Below are 12,958 nucleotides of genomic sequence, written 5' to 3' on the forward strand. Positions count from 1 at the left end.
GCAATGTCCACGTAAATTCGCATCATTCTACAGGAAAGTTGACGTTCTTATCTCCCCCTAACGGTGAGAAGACTGCCTCATTGAAGTGACAATCCGCAAATGAGCGGTAAAAAGATCGCATGCAAGGGCTCTAAAAGAGCTAGTGTGAAAAAGAATCGTAATCGACAAAGATTCACAACCTTCTATGAAGACCTATATTGGTATGTTGCAGCGGCGTAACTTAGCACATGGAATGCACACCCAAAACGCATAAATACGAAGCGTCAAGTTCATACCCAGTAACCAACTGTAACATAAAAAATGATTGGGTGTCAGTGGACCTCAAGGCGGACCAACTTAACTGCGTACAAGATTGCATAGCATTAGGCAGAAACCGTAAGCTTGATGCGTTCACTATGGTTCTGGCGATCAATTAAATTGCGTTTTATGATCGTTCTGCTAGGCTATTTTAGGTTGAACATGGGAATTCGATGTTCAATTATAAACCCAAAAGACATGCAATACTTTATCGAAAACCGTTGATATAAACTCCCCGGCATTATTCAGTCTTCTAGACTTTATGGGATAATTCAGGTGGTGAACCCTTAAAATCGACCAAGAGGTTTAGCAGCAATGTGTGTGGATAAACATATGACCAATTTGTCAATTCATCAACCAAAACCATAAATATTTATACGGTCAGCATTTTGGTTGGATTAGTCCACATATATTCCCTTGAATCCACTATGAAAAAAGGGTCATTTCTTATCTTTGCTAGGGATGATTTAGAAAATCAATTTCCCTAATGAGCAGGCTTGGCAAATTGTGTTTTTAAGCACAAGATCCTTACTTTGGGTAAAGACATGCGTCATGGCATCATTGTTCGACCTAAGTGTCCCAAAAGGTCGTGCCAAAGTAAACTGCTCAATCACCAAACTCTAGGCCGGCCACATGTGGCATGTTCCCAGTTAGGAGACAGCTTATTAGCCTTAAAGCAAAGCTTCAGGCTCATTTTTGAAAGTGGTGCAAAGATATTCAACTCTATTTTCTTCAGTGGTTCCATTTATGATTGTTATCATCTCGAATATCCTTAAAACTCAACAACGTTCTTCCAGAACGGGGAGAATATAAAGTCTTTTAAATGGTAAGTTAATACCATTCATACAACAAGGAACGTGCCAATGCTCTTAATCAAGTTGGATAGACCTGGAGTCGTTGCTAGAGATGTGATTTAGGTATAAAGTTAGTGTGCATAATATCGCATTCATCCAGACAACTAACTTTCCCACATTTGTAATCATGTATTTAATTGAATTCGGTCACATGTATACAAGAAACATGATTCAATTAACTCATATTCAAGGACAATATCGACAAGATTATCCATAACTAAAATAAACACCAAAGTTGAATCCAAGAACATTGAAAAATGTTCACAAAGTAAATGGTTTACTAAGGGGATTCACTCAACAAGGTCATCCATGTCAAAATTCTGTTATTCCAATAGTGTCCGGTGGAGCAAAATTAGTCTCACATATTGACTATGAGAATGATACTCCTCAATGACATTGGTAGGGGCACGAACAGGTGCATAACCAATGATCTAGTCCATCAGACAGAAGTAGATTTTGCAAGGTTAAGGTTTGAGAATATTATCCCTTATTCTTAAAGTTTTAGGTCTTAGGTGCCAAAGATCACACTTCAGGTGTGATGTCACACCTTGGTAGGCTCTGATTCTACCATAGGTTGTAAAAACAAACTTTAAATTAAATTGTGAGAGAGACAACCCAGATTTGGGTTCGGTAGGCCTCAATCGAAGTAGAGCAGTACCATTCGGTGGGCTCCAACCAAAATTGGGAATCACCATTTGATAGGCCTTGACCGAACTAGGTCGAGCCATTCGTAGACTCCAGCTAAGTTGGGTCTATACCGTTCGGTAGACTCCTACCTTTTTTTTCACATTTATGGTAGTAATCAAATTCGAGAATTTGGTAAACTTCCGCTCTCTACACTGCTGCTTCAAGGGTGAGTTAGAAACATGGAATGATGAGAAAAAAATTCTCCAGTCAAATTCGATCGAATTTATAAATTTCACAATTGTACTCATTCATGGATGTAATCATGGTGTGCTTCAGGCAATATCTTTCATGATTAAACAAGTCATAGAAGAAAGCCAAAAAGCCATGGAATCCTCGTTCGGGACGTATTTCCATTGGTAATGCTTGGGGTATAAGTCTTCAAGTGAAGATCATGGCGAAGGCTTATTTAGCTCTTCCATGCCATTGTTGGCTTCAATGGTTACTCAACTTCTTGATAGTCAAGTGGAGATTCACGTCTTGTACCCACATAAAGTGGTTTCGATCAAGAAACGTCCAAATCAGTGATATCAAACTTGCTACAGTACGACAATCCACTGAATGGGGGGAATAAGATTATGATTAGTGCTATAGAAATAAGATATCCATAAGCATCAAAATTAGAACATTCTGGTTCTAAGACATGATTGACATGAAAATTTTGAGTTTCATTGGTGTATTGTTTTATGAAAACTTCGGGTTTCAAAGGCATTAAATTCGAAATTACAGGTTCGAGTTTAGTTATGAACTTCTGGTTCATAAAATGAGGTACATGTAAGAACATAGAATACAATATACAACTAAGTGTAGTGTAGTGAATTTGGGTTACTTCAGGAACTCTAGTGTGAGTGCTTCGAGACTACGAAAGGGAGTCAGCGGTTCAAAAAAAAAAGAAATAAACTATTGAATCGTTAATCTCCAAAAGTGGGCTTCAGGCCATTTTGGATGTCTTGTCAGATTAATGGACTGCTGGTCACTTTAATTAATTAAATAGATCGAGACCATTCGGGATCGATCGTAGAAGCAAAAATAATATTTGCCTAGGCCCGTTAATTGTTTAATGTTGGTTGCAGGCCACACAAGAAAAATAAGGCCCAAATTGGGCTTGGGTTGACTTCATTGGGCAGCCCAGTAACCTGCAAAGCAAATTGCATGCTTGCTGCGATATCTCACGGGCCGAGAGGAACAGCCCAGTAGCTTGCTGGTATGCGGGCCAAAACAAAAGAAGCCCAAGTAGGCTTGGTCTGTGAATAAAATAAAAAAACATCAGCCTTAGCTGGATGTGGATTGAATGAACATAAGCCCAAAAGAGAAAAATGTTAGGCGGGTTAGCCTGGGATGGGGACTGGTGCAAATATGGTTGAGAGACGACACCGTCCGCCGCAGATTTGTCCAGCAGGGAAGACAGACGGGAGGAGGGGAGGGGGGGGGGGGGGGGGGGCGGAGCGGGGGGAGGGGGGATGGGCCTTGGGGAGCAAGGAAAGAAGATAACTTTGTAATTTTTTTAATATTTTAATATTAAACCATATTGACACGTGACATTCATTTATTATTCACGTACCAAAATTATGATTCTAAGTACAATCTTGAAATGGAAAAAAAAATTTATGTAGTTGAAAACCAATAAATAGTAAACTGATTAAACCTAATTATAATGATTATTGACGGCTAAGAAGGAGATGAAAGAGCAGGAGGAGGGCCAAAATTCGCGATGCCTCTCAGAGCACAATCAGACGAGTTCACCCACAACTATTAAAAGTCCAAAGGGAAAGTGAAGCTTTGATTCTTTCTGAACCTGGGAAGCTCCAGGAGGGTTTCGGATTGGATTGGGTTGCATAATTTAATTTTTGTGTTTAGGGGAAGTGGGGACGGTGGACTGGTAATCGTTGTAAGTTGGAAAATAGTATTATTGGGAAGAGAGAGAAAGAAGGATGGGGGCGAGTAGGAATAGCGACCCGAATCAGGATGGGTCAGATGAGCAGCAGAAACGATCGGAGATCTACACCTACGAGGCGCCGTGGCACATCTACGCCATGAACTGGAGCGTCCGTCGGGACAAGAAGTACCGGCTGGCCATCTCCAGCCTCCTCGAGCAGTACCCAAACCGAGTGGAGATCGTGCAGCTGGACGACTCAAACGGGGAGATCCGATCGGACCCCAACCTGTCCTTCGAACACCCGTACCCGCCCACCAAGACCATCTTCATCCCGGACAAGGAGTGCCAGAAGCCAGACCTGCTGGCCACCTCCAGCGATTTCCTCCGCGTGTGGCGCATCTCGGGGGATGAGGACGACTCAGACTCCTCGTCGTCGGTGGAACTCAAGTCCCTCCTCAACGGCAACAAGAACTCCGAGTTCTGCGGGCCCATCACCTCCTTCGACTGGAACGAGGCGGAGCCGAAGCGCATCGGCACCTCCTCCATCGACACCACGTGCACCATCTGGGACATCGAGCGCGAGGCCGTAGACACCCAGCTCATCGCCCACGACAAGGAGGTGTACGACATCGCATGGGGCGGCGTCGGTGTATTCGCCTCCGTCTCGGCGGACGGCTCCGTGAGAGTGTTTGACCTGCGCGACAAGGAGCACTCCACCATCATTTACGAGAGCTCGGAGCCGGACACCCCCTTGGTCCGCCTGGGATGGAACAAGCAGGACCCCAGGTACATGGCCACCATCATCATGGACAGCGCCAAGGTGGTCGTCCTCGACATCCGCTTCCCGACCCTCCCCGTGGTCGAGTTGCAGAGGCACCAGTCCAGCGTCAACGCCATTGCCTGGGCCCCACACAGCTCTTGCCACATCTGCACCGCCGGTGATGACTCCCAGGCCCTCATCTGGGACCTCTCCTCCATGGGTCAGCCGGTGGAGGGTGGCCTCGATCCCATTCTGGCCTACACGGCTGGGGCTGAAATCGAGCAGCTGCAGTGGTCCTCTTCCCAACCTGATTGGGTTGCAATTGCCTTCTCTACCAAGCTTCAGATACTCAGGGTATGAATAAGTATGACCACTGACCGGGCACTTCACTAACTCCTCCAGCTTCCAGAGTCCAGTTTGCCACCAACCAAATGCCATCGCTCAGCTGCTCTTTAGTCAGTCCTCCTTGCTAGCTCGTAGTTCCTAGTCATAATTGAGATAATACTGCCTCACTCTGTTACTTTATTGATAATTGATGTCAACATTAGCTGAAGCCATATATGATTTGGTTATCAATATTGCATTTCATGCTCCTTGCCTCCTATATTTCTTACGAAAATGCATCCTGGTTGATGATAGTCTTGGATATCTGCTAATGAAAAGATAATTAAATTGTTTCTGAATTCCATCCGTTTGTTAGCTAGATTGCTCAAATCTTTAATAACTATGCTATCATTTGATTTGCTATGTTGATATTGCTCTGCATTTTATTTCTGTTTCGCCATGCCATTTTCGTATGAGAAAGAAGAGATTGTCACCTACCTGACCATCTCAGTCTGCTCCTTAAGCTTGAAATTCAGTCGCATACACATATACAACATCTTCTTTTGAAGTGTTTAGCGTTTTTTTATTTGACTAAACAGTATGATTTAATGAGTTATGCAAGTATGACTTGATAATTTGTTAGTGAGTTTGTTTCCTCATTACTAGTGGGTCACATGTGTGTAAGGAATGCCTCAATTTTTCTCACTGTAGTATGAAATTGCATTCCTACCTTCATTCGTAGCAAACACTGAGTAGTTGATAGAAGGTATATGACTCTGTTAGAAGATCTAACAGTGAAATTTTTCAACAGAATATGTTGAGAATCCACAAAGTGAAATGAAAAACAATGATTTGTGAGAGTTGGATTAGTAGTTTGACTTTATGAGTTGGATTAGGCTTTAGCTTAGTTGAATTAAGTAGTTTGCATCAAGGATTCACTCTTCGAAGGTTTTTTCTGAGTCGCCTGCACTTACATTCTAGACCTACCTTCCAGCTAATTGTGGTTATCAACGGGTTCTCAACCAGTCTGTTAACCTACTCTTTGAATCTCACACTAGGGTTTTCATTCAAAGTACAAGCATTTTATGCTAGAAAGCTGGAAATGCTCCATCGGTAACACTTTATAAGATGTCATTCCCGAAACGTACCTTGGAATCAAGAGAAAATTTTATGTCAATGTCTCTCATAAGTTAGAGAGCAGAAAGGCACGACAAATTGTGGAAATAAAAAAGTAAATTTGAACTCTTATCTGAGAAGGAATTTCGTAAAAAAATTATTTTAGGGACGAGGCTAGGTAGCTTGTTGCTGCCTTCCTGCTTTTGAAGCGTTCGCGGTTCTGTTAGAGTTGTTGGCGAGTTGTGTATTTACAATTAGTGATTTCAACACTTTTTTTTTTTTTATTACCTTCTGCACCTATTATCATGATCATTGATTTTATTTTAACTGTTCATCCTAATGGCTGCAAAATAAGAGGGATGTGCATGAGATGAGAAATGGTGTATGAAATTTCTTTTAACTTGTTGCCCTTTTATATTGAGTGCAACTTTGCTCAACCCTTCAGGGGGTGAGCTGTTCATCTCCTTGATTATCGTTAAATTAGTTTGGTTTAACTGATTTTAGATGCATATTTCAGAACTTAAACTAATAAACTAAATTAAATGGCAATAAATGGGAGTTAAATTAGTTTGGTTTAACTGATTTTAGACGCATATTTGAAAACTTCACCTAATTTAAATGGCAATCGATGGGAGTGAGCATCACTCTCACTTTACAGGTGAGCAAAAATGCACTCTTGTGTAATTCCATTGTAATAAGAATTTTTCCTATTGTATTTCATATCCCTTGGATTGCGATCCATGTAATTCCTATATATATTTCCTCCATGTAATTAGTTTCCTATATATAATTCCTATGTATAATAAACGGATGTAATTTGAGGATCAGGCGAGGATCGTCACTCCCGTTGCAATTGCACTCGCAAGAAATGTCTGGGCTTGAACCAACTGGCAAAAAAAATTATAAAAAAAAACATCATGTTGTGCCATGTGGCAAAATGTGGCGCTTGATTTCAAATTATTTTTGGAAATCAATGGTTAGGATTAATTCAAAAAGTAAAATTCCCAAAAATTTCTTGAAATTACCAAAAAAACCCTTCTTTTTTTTTCTTTCTATAAATACCTCTATAAATACCCAACCATCTTATTCATTACCTTCACCACAACTCAATATTTATTTTTACTAAAATCTCTTACGTTTATTTTCTACTTTCCAAATCCATTTGTTACCACAAAAATGAGTGAGAGGACAAATTGGTCGATAGAGGAAGACATTGCTTTGCATTGTATTTGCAATTAGACAACCGTTTTACTTTCAGGGAACAAACTTACAAAGCATAAATATATATATATATTTTTTTTTTGTGAATAGTAACCTTTCTCCTCATTCATGTGATTCAAAAAGGGTTTTGCTAGACCACCCTATTGTCTTATTTTTTTACCTACCATGGAGTTAACTTTGGAGGGTAAATTAAGACAATAGGATTTTTCTAAGAGATTTTTCTTAATTTTGGGACCAAAATAAGATTTTTCGGATATACATGGACCATGAACACGCCATGCATAACAATAGGATTTTTCCTATACCTTGAAATGATCTAATTGCCCTCCCATATAAATGGGTTACCCAAAAATTCCAACCCTCATTACTCATTTTGTAGAGAGAAAAACAAAGAAGAGAGAGAGAGAGAGAGAGAGAGAGAAACATCCAGTCCTCCTACACCTGCAAATATCTTTTAGGGCTTCAACCCACGTTGTCTGCAAATCAAGCGAGTTCGCCCATCCAATCCTCTTACATCCAGTCCTCTCATTTTAGTACTTCCAGCTTTTATAGTTCTCTCTCTCTCTATTATTTTTCTTAGCACTTATCCTATTGATGTAACGAGTCATTTTTTGGAATTTGAGTGTTGCGGCAAAGATCAGAGCTTTCAATTTTTTTAATTTGGGATTTTTGTTTTTACTGTGAGAAATTAGGGTTCTTGATGCATTATCTGGAGGGAATCTTTGAGTGCGAGAGTTTTGGAGCAAATCTTTGAGGAATGTGGTCAGTATTTTGTCTCTGTTTTGGGAAATCAGGTTTTGGGAAAAGTTAAAAAAACTTGATGCTAGTCACAGCAACGTCGTCGCCGTTGAGGTCGAAAATGAAGTTGGGGATGATACGTGCAATGACGCCGATTTTATTGTGGACGTGCATCATGCAATTAATGGCGTTGGGGGATATGTGGGCGCTTAGATTCTAGTAATCCTTTAAAAATATGTAGTTTATAAACCTTTGACCTAAACCTAGACTCTGGAATCCCATTAAAAAATCATCTATTTCCAGTGACATGCACATGATATGCTCACAGGTATAAGACAACCTAAAAACCCATAGCTCACACCTATCTCTTCGAAATTAGAAAAATGGCGTCATCATTTGTGAGTTTTTACAATTTATATGTGGGGTCATTTCAGTTTTGTGCATAGTGTGCATAGCTTGTGCGTGACCGGTTTGTCCTATTTCAGTCATAAGATTAATTTAATATGCCATTTTTGGCAATTTCCCATTAATATTTTATTAACATGTTTCATTAAAAAATGAGTGATCAAATTGGACAATAGGTTTTGTTTATCAGCACTCTTCAAATATGAGACTTGTTTCAACTAAATGGACTCAAATACCACTAATTTTTAATAGAGTAATACTAGCGAGACAAAATTTATAGACAAAATTTACAAATTAAATAATTTGTCACTAATAAAAATGAACACGTTTATCAATACTGAAGTAATAATCTAATTATCAACTTTCATATCGCTTAGTTTATAAAATTTTATCTTCAAATTTAATCACGTTAGCATTACGCGTTTTAATAATGGGTAATTGTAATAAAGATCGAGTCAATTCAGCAGCACAGCTGCACACGTGTACACTAAAGATCGAACTGGTGGGCAGAAGCTCTAAAAAGTCGTTTGGAATTTCATTGTCGACAGATGAAAATTGGCCCACTAAGAGAATGAGGCTCAGGCCCAAAGGCCTAACGTCCAACATTATATTAGTTGAAAATGAATATTCACGTGAGAGGGCTGAGGGCTGAGGGCTGAGGGCTGAGGAAGATGTGATGATGGAAGGAGAATTATGAAAAGGAATAGGAATACGAGTAGTTGGGGGAGGAAGAGTAGAAAGAGAGGGGGACACAAAACACAAAGCTTCAAACGACAGCCATTCGTTGAATGATAGGCTCTATCCATAATCTCATCCTCTCCTCTCCTCTCCTCTAGTCCTCTTGGTTTAATTTCAGTCATTCCCTTCCAACGACACACTACACCAGTACCTCATCTCACCATCTTAGTTTTATCTCAATCATTTATTCAAATGAATACATAACGACCTTGTCATTTTTGTGACTGTCGTCCTTCCTTCCTCCCTTACCACTGCTTAGCTATATCCTCCCTCCCCCCCCCACCCTGCCCTGAGCTAGTTATTAGTGCATAGCTAGCACCGCTCCGCTCCAAGAATGTCTTCGGCTATGCTTTCTGTGGCCAAACCATCTCTTCAGGTTCATATATGCAGCTACCTTCTCGTTTTCTTGCCTCAATCACTTTATGCTTCTTAACTAGCTCGCTCAGACCTGTATGGATATTGCATTGTATGCTAGATATACACGTTTTATATACATATACATGCACACAGACGCAAGAGTACTAAGCCAGCTGATTACTTAAACTAATTAAGCGCACATGCAGAACGTACCGTACGTTAATTAGTTAAACTGATCATTAATTAATTATAGCTAGCTAGTGTTTGTTTAATTTGTGTTATATATGTGTGTGCGTGTGTGTGTGTATAAGATGCCCAAAATGATTAAATTGATTAATTTGCAGGCCAATGGAAAGGGATTAGCAGAATTCTCAGGTCTCCGTACCTCATCAGCTTGCCTTCCTTTCGGAAAGAAGACCTCAGACGATTTATTCTCAGTCATTACCTTCCAGACCTCTGCTGTGAGTACTACTACTACTACTTCTACTTTGATTAATTTCTTCTTGTCTTTAATGTCTTACTGTCCATGTCTTTTCCTATGTACATACGTGCTAGTATCAGTAAATAACGTTTCAATGATCATCGATCAATCATAACATTTAAGGAATACCAATTATGGTTATCAAATCTCATAATTAAACAACCAGGGAGTCGAGTTTAAGAAACACCGTGGTTTATATACAAGGAATATTAGTATATGCCTACAGCTAGCGTATGTGCTTATGCCCTGAAATTGAAAATCAATAGAAACAATCCTGAGATTGTCCATGATCTATTATTTTGGTCATTCTGTTAAAAATTCTGTCAAGTGTCTCGGAGCTCTTAGCCGAAAGTTTGGGCAATTTTCAAAGCTTCGTAACTCAATCGTTTCTTAACCAAATTCAACCTATAATATATCAAAATGAAGATAGGAAAGTGTAGAACAAGATTATACCATTTGAAAGCCCAATGGTTGCTAGAGATGGCCGGAAAATAGCCTGAAAGATGACTGATTTGCGGGAAAATTGGAAAATTCGTTGGAAACTAGGTAAACTTTAAACTTTCATAACTTCTTCAATAATCAACGAATCGAGTGATTCAAAAACGAAAATCATGCTTCTTGACGAGACGAAGATAATTGTACCTTTCTCAAAGGCTAACTCGTTGTGGTTTGGTCGAAAAACGGCTCGAAAGTGGCTATCTTGGTGGTCAAGTTAGCCACTTTTGAGCCATTTTCCGGCCAACCCACGACGAGTTAGCTGTCGAGAAAGTACCATTCTCTTCATCTCATCAAGAAGTATGATTTCATTTTTGAATCACTCGATTTCGTTGATTATTGAAGAAGTTATGAACGTTTAAAATTTACCCAGTTTCCGGCGAGTTTTCTAGTTTTCCCGCGGACCAGTCACATTTCAGGCTATTTTCCGACCATCTCTGACATCTATTGGGCTTCCAAATAATATAATCTTGTTCTACACTTTCCTATCTTCATTTTGATATATTAGGGGTCAAATTTGAATAAAAAACGATTGAGTTACGAAATTTTGAAAATTACCCAAAATTCCGGCCAAGAACTTCGGGACATTTAACAGAGTTTTTAACGGAATAACCAAAATAATGGATGGTGGACAATCTCAGGGACCATTTCTATTAATTTTCAATCTCAGGGACCAAAGTGATGTGTTATGCAAATCTCATGAATCATTTTGACTAAAAAACCTTTCTTTTAATTCTTAATTTTATAAATTATACAATTAGACTACTTTACCCCTTTTACATGAACTGTTTTCGTTTCAAGTGAGGGCATAATTGCTCACTTTGAAAAACAAAAGGGGGAATAAGAATTGTTGTTATCGGGGCATAAGATCGCATTTAAACGTGTGTTTGTAAATGTGGCGGCGTAATATGTATTTTGTAAATTTTAATTTTGGGAAGTTGGGAAGCAACGGAGGATACAAAAAAGGAGTAACGGAGGCGAAGCTAAAGGTGGCAATAAATGGGTTTGGAAGAATTGGAAGGAACTTCTTGAGGTGCTGGCATGGACGCAAGGACTCGCCTCTTGATGTCATTGCCATCAACGACACTGGAGGCGTCAAGCAGGCATCCCACCTCCTCAAGTATGACTCTACCCTCGGTATCTTTGATGCTGATGTCAAGCCCGTTGGGGATAATGGCCTCTCCGTTGATGGCAAGATTGTCAAGGTCGTGTCTAGCCGCAACCCCCTAGACCTGCCCTGGAAGTGAGTTGGCTTAATGAGTTATAGCTTTATTAGTGAATACACACCTGCATCTACGTGTACGTGCATATACATATGATCGATCATGTACTAATTTGTCAATGGCTGCATGACAGGGATTTGGAGATCGATCTGGTGATTGAAGGGACTGGTGTGTTTGTCGATAGGGAGGGCGCAGGCAAGCACCTCCTGGCAGGGGCCAAGAAGGTACTTATCACTGCCCCTGGAAAGGGTGACATCCCCACCTATGTGGTCGGAGTCAATGCTGACGCTTACAACCCCGATGAAACCATTATTAGCAATGCTTCTTGCACCACCAACTGCCTTGCCCCCTTCGTCAAGGTCCTTGACCAGAAATTTGGTAATTACATCTTTCTCATCCTTACTTATATATTTTCTTTCTTTCACCAAATTCCTTCATTACCAAATTTGTTTACCAATGTTGTGTGTACCTAGTACGTAGTACATAAGAACACATGTCAGTTTCTTACAAGGATATTATTCTGTACTGCAGGCATCATCAAGGGTACCATGACTACCACGCATTCCTACACTGGTGACCAGAGGCTACTTGATGCCAGCCACCGTGACCTAAGGCGTGCACGGGCTGCTGCTCTCAACATTGTTCCCACCTCCACAGGTGCAGCAAAGGCCGTGGCCCTAGTTCTTCCAAGTCTGAAGGGCAAGCTAAATGGCATTGCCCTGCGTGTGCCCACCCCAAACGTGTCGGTGGTGGACCTTGTTGTCCAAGTCACTAAGAAGACCTTTGCAGAAGAGGTGAACGCTGCTTTCAGAGACAGCGCAGAGAAGGAGCTTGCAGGTATCCTTTCTGTTTGTGACGAGCCCCTTGTCTCAGTCGATTTTAGGTGCACAGATGTCTCCTCCACAGTCGACTCCTCATTGACAATGGTAATGGGCGATGACATGGTCAAGGTCATTGCTTGGTACGACAACGAGTGGGGTTACTCCCAAAGGGTTGTTGATTTGGCTGACATTGTCGCCAACAACTGGAAGTGATCATCCTTTCAAAATTCAAATTAGCCACTCCTACTCCTATTCTCCTCGTCATTCCTGGCGGCCGGATCCATGTTTTTTGTTTTTCCCTAACCATTCTGCGTTTATAATTTCTACTTTTATTCTTCTTTTCAGATTAACGATGAGAATATTGTTGAAACCAATTTCTCCTTCTTTTCATTATGCAAGATGAGTCTTGATGTATGTAGAGATCAAGGTGAACAAGTCGTTTAAACTTTGAAGCATGTGTTGTCGATTCCTTCACTATTATATTTTTATTATGTACATTACATATATCCATTGCTATTTTTGGCTTCAAATTTTTTTTATTCTGGGGCTACACATATAACAATTGCTA

The 12,958-nt window shown here is 40.3% G+C and overlaps 2 protein-coding genes across 2 annotated transcripts; both read left to right on the plus strand.

Annotated features, from left to right (window-relative positions):
* The first annotated feature begins 3,478 nt into the window (after window positions 1–3,478).
* LOC137707860 (WD repeat-containing protein LWD1) lies at window positions 3,479–5,063 on the plus strand. Its single transcript, XM_068446789.2, has one exon. It carries the CDS (start codon window positions 3,767–3,769, stop codon window positions 4,829–4,831), a length of 1,065 nt encoding a protein of 354 aa, XP_068302890.1. The 5' UTR covers window positions 3,479–3,766; the 3' UTR covers window positions 4,832–5,063.
* A 3,846-nt stretch (window positions 5,064–8,909) lies between these two features.
* On the plus strand, window positions 8,910–12,920 carry LOC137707438 (glyceraldehyde-3-phosphate dehydrogenase A, chloroplastic). The gene is made up of 5 exons (XM_068446304.2): window positions 8,910–9,389; window positions 9,715–9,831; window positions 11,285–11,589; window positions 11,703–11,947; window positions 12,101–12,920. Exons 1-5 carry the CDS (start codon window positions 9,348–9,350, stop codon window positions 12,601–12,603), a joined length of 1,212 nt encoding a protein of 403 aa, XP_068302405.1. The 5' UTR covers window positions 8,910–9,347; the 3' UTR covers window positions 12,604–12,920.
* The last annotated feature ends 38 nt before the right edge of the window (window positions 12,921–12,958 follow it).

The sequence above is a fragment of the Pyrus communis genome, chromosome 17 (genome assembly GCF_041283825.1).
Source record: "Pyrus communis isolate YQ-2024b chromosome 17, ASM4128382v1, whole genome shotgun sequence".
NCBI classification, from domain to species: Eukaryota; Viridiplantae; Streptophyta; class Magnoliopsida; order Rosales; family Rosaceae; genus Pyrus; species Pyrus communis.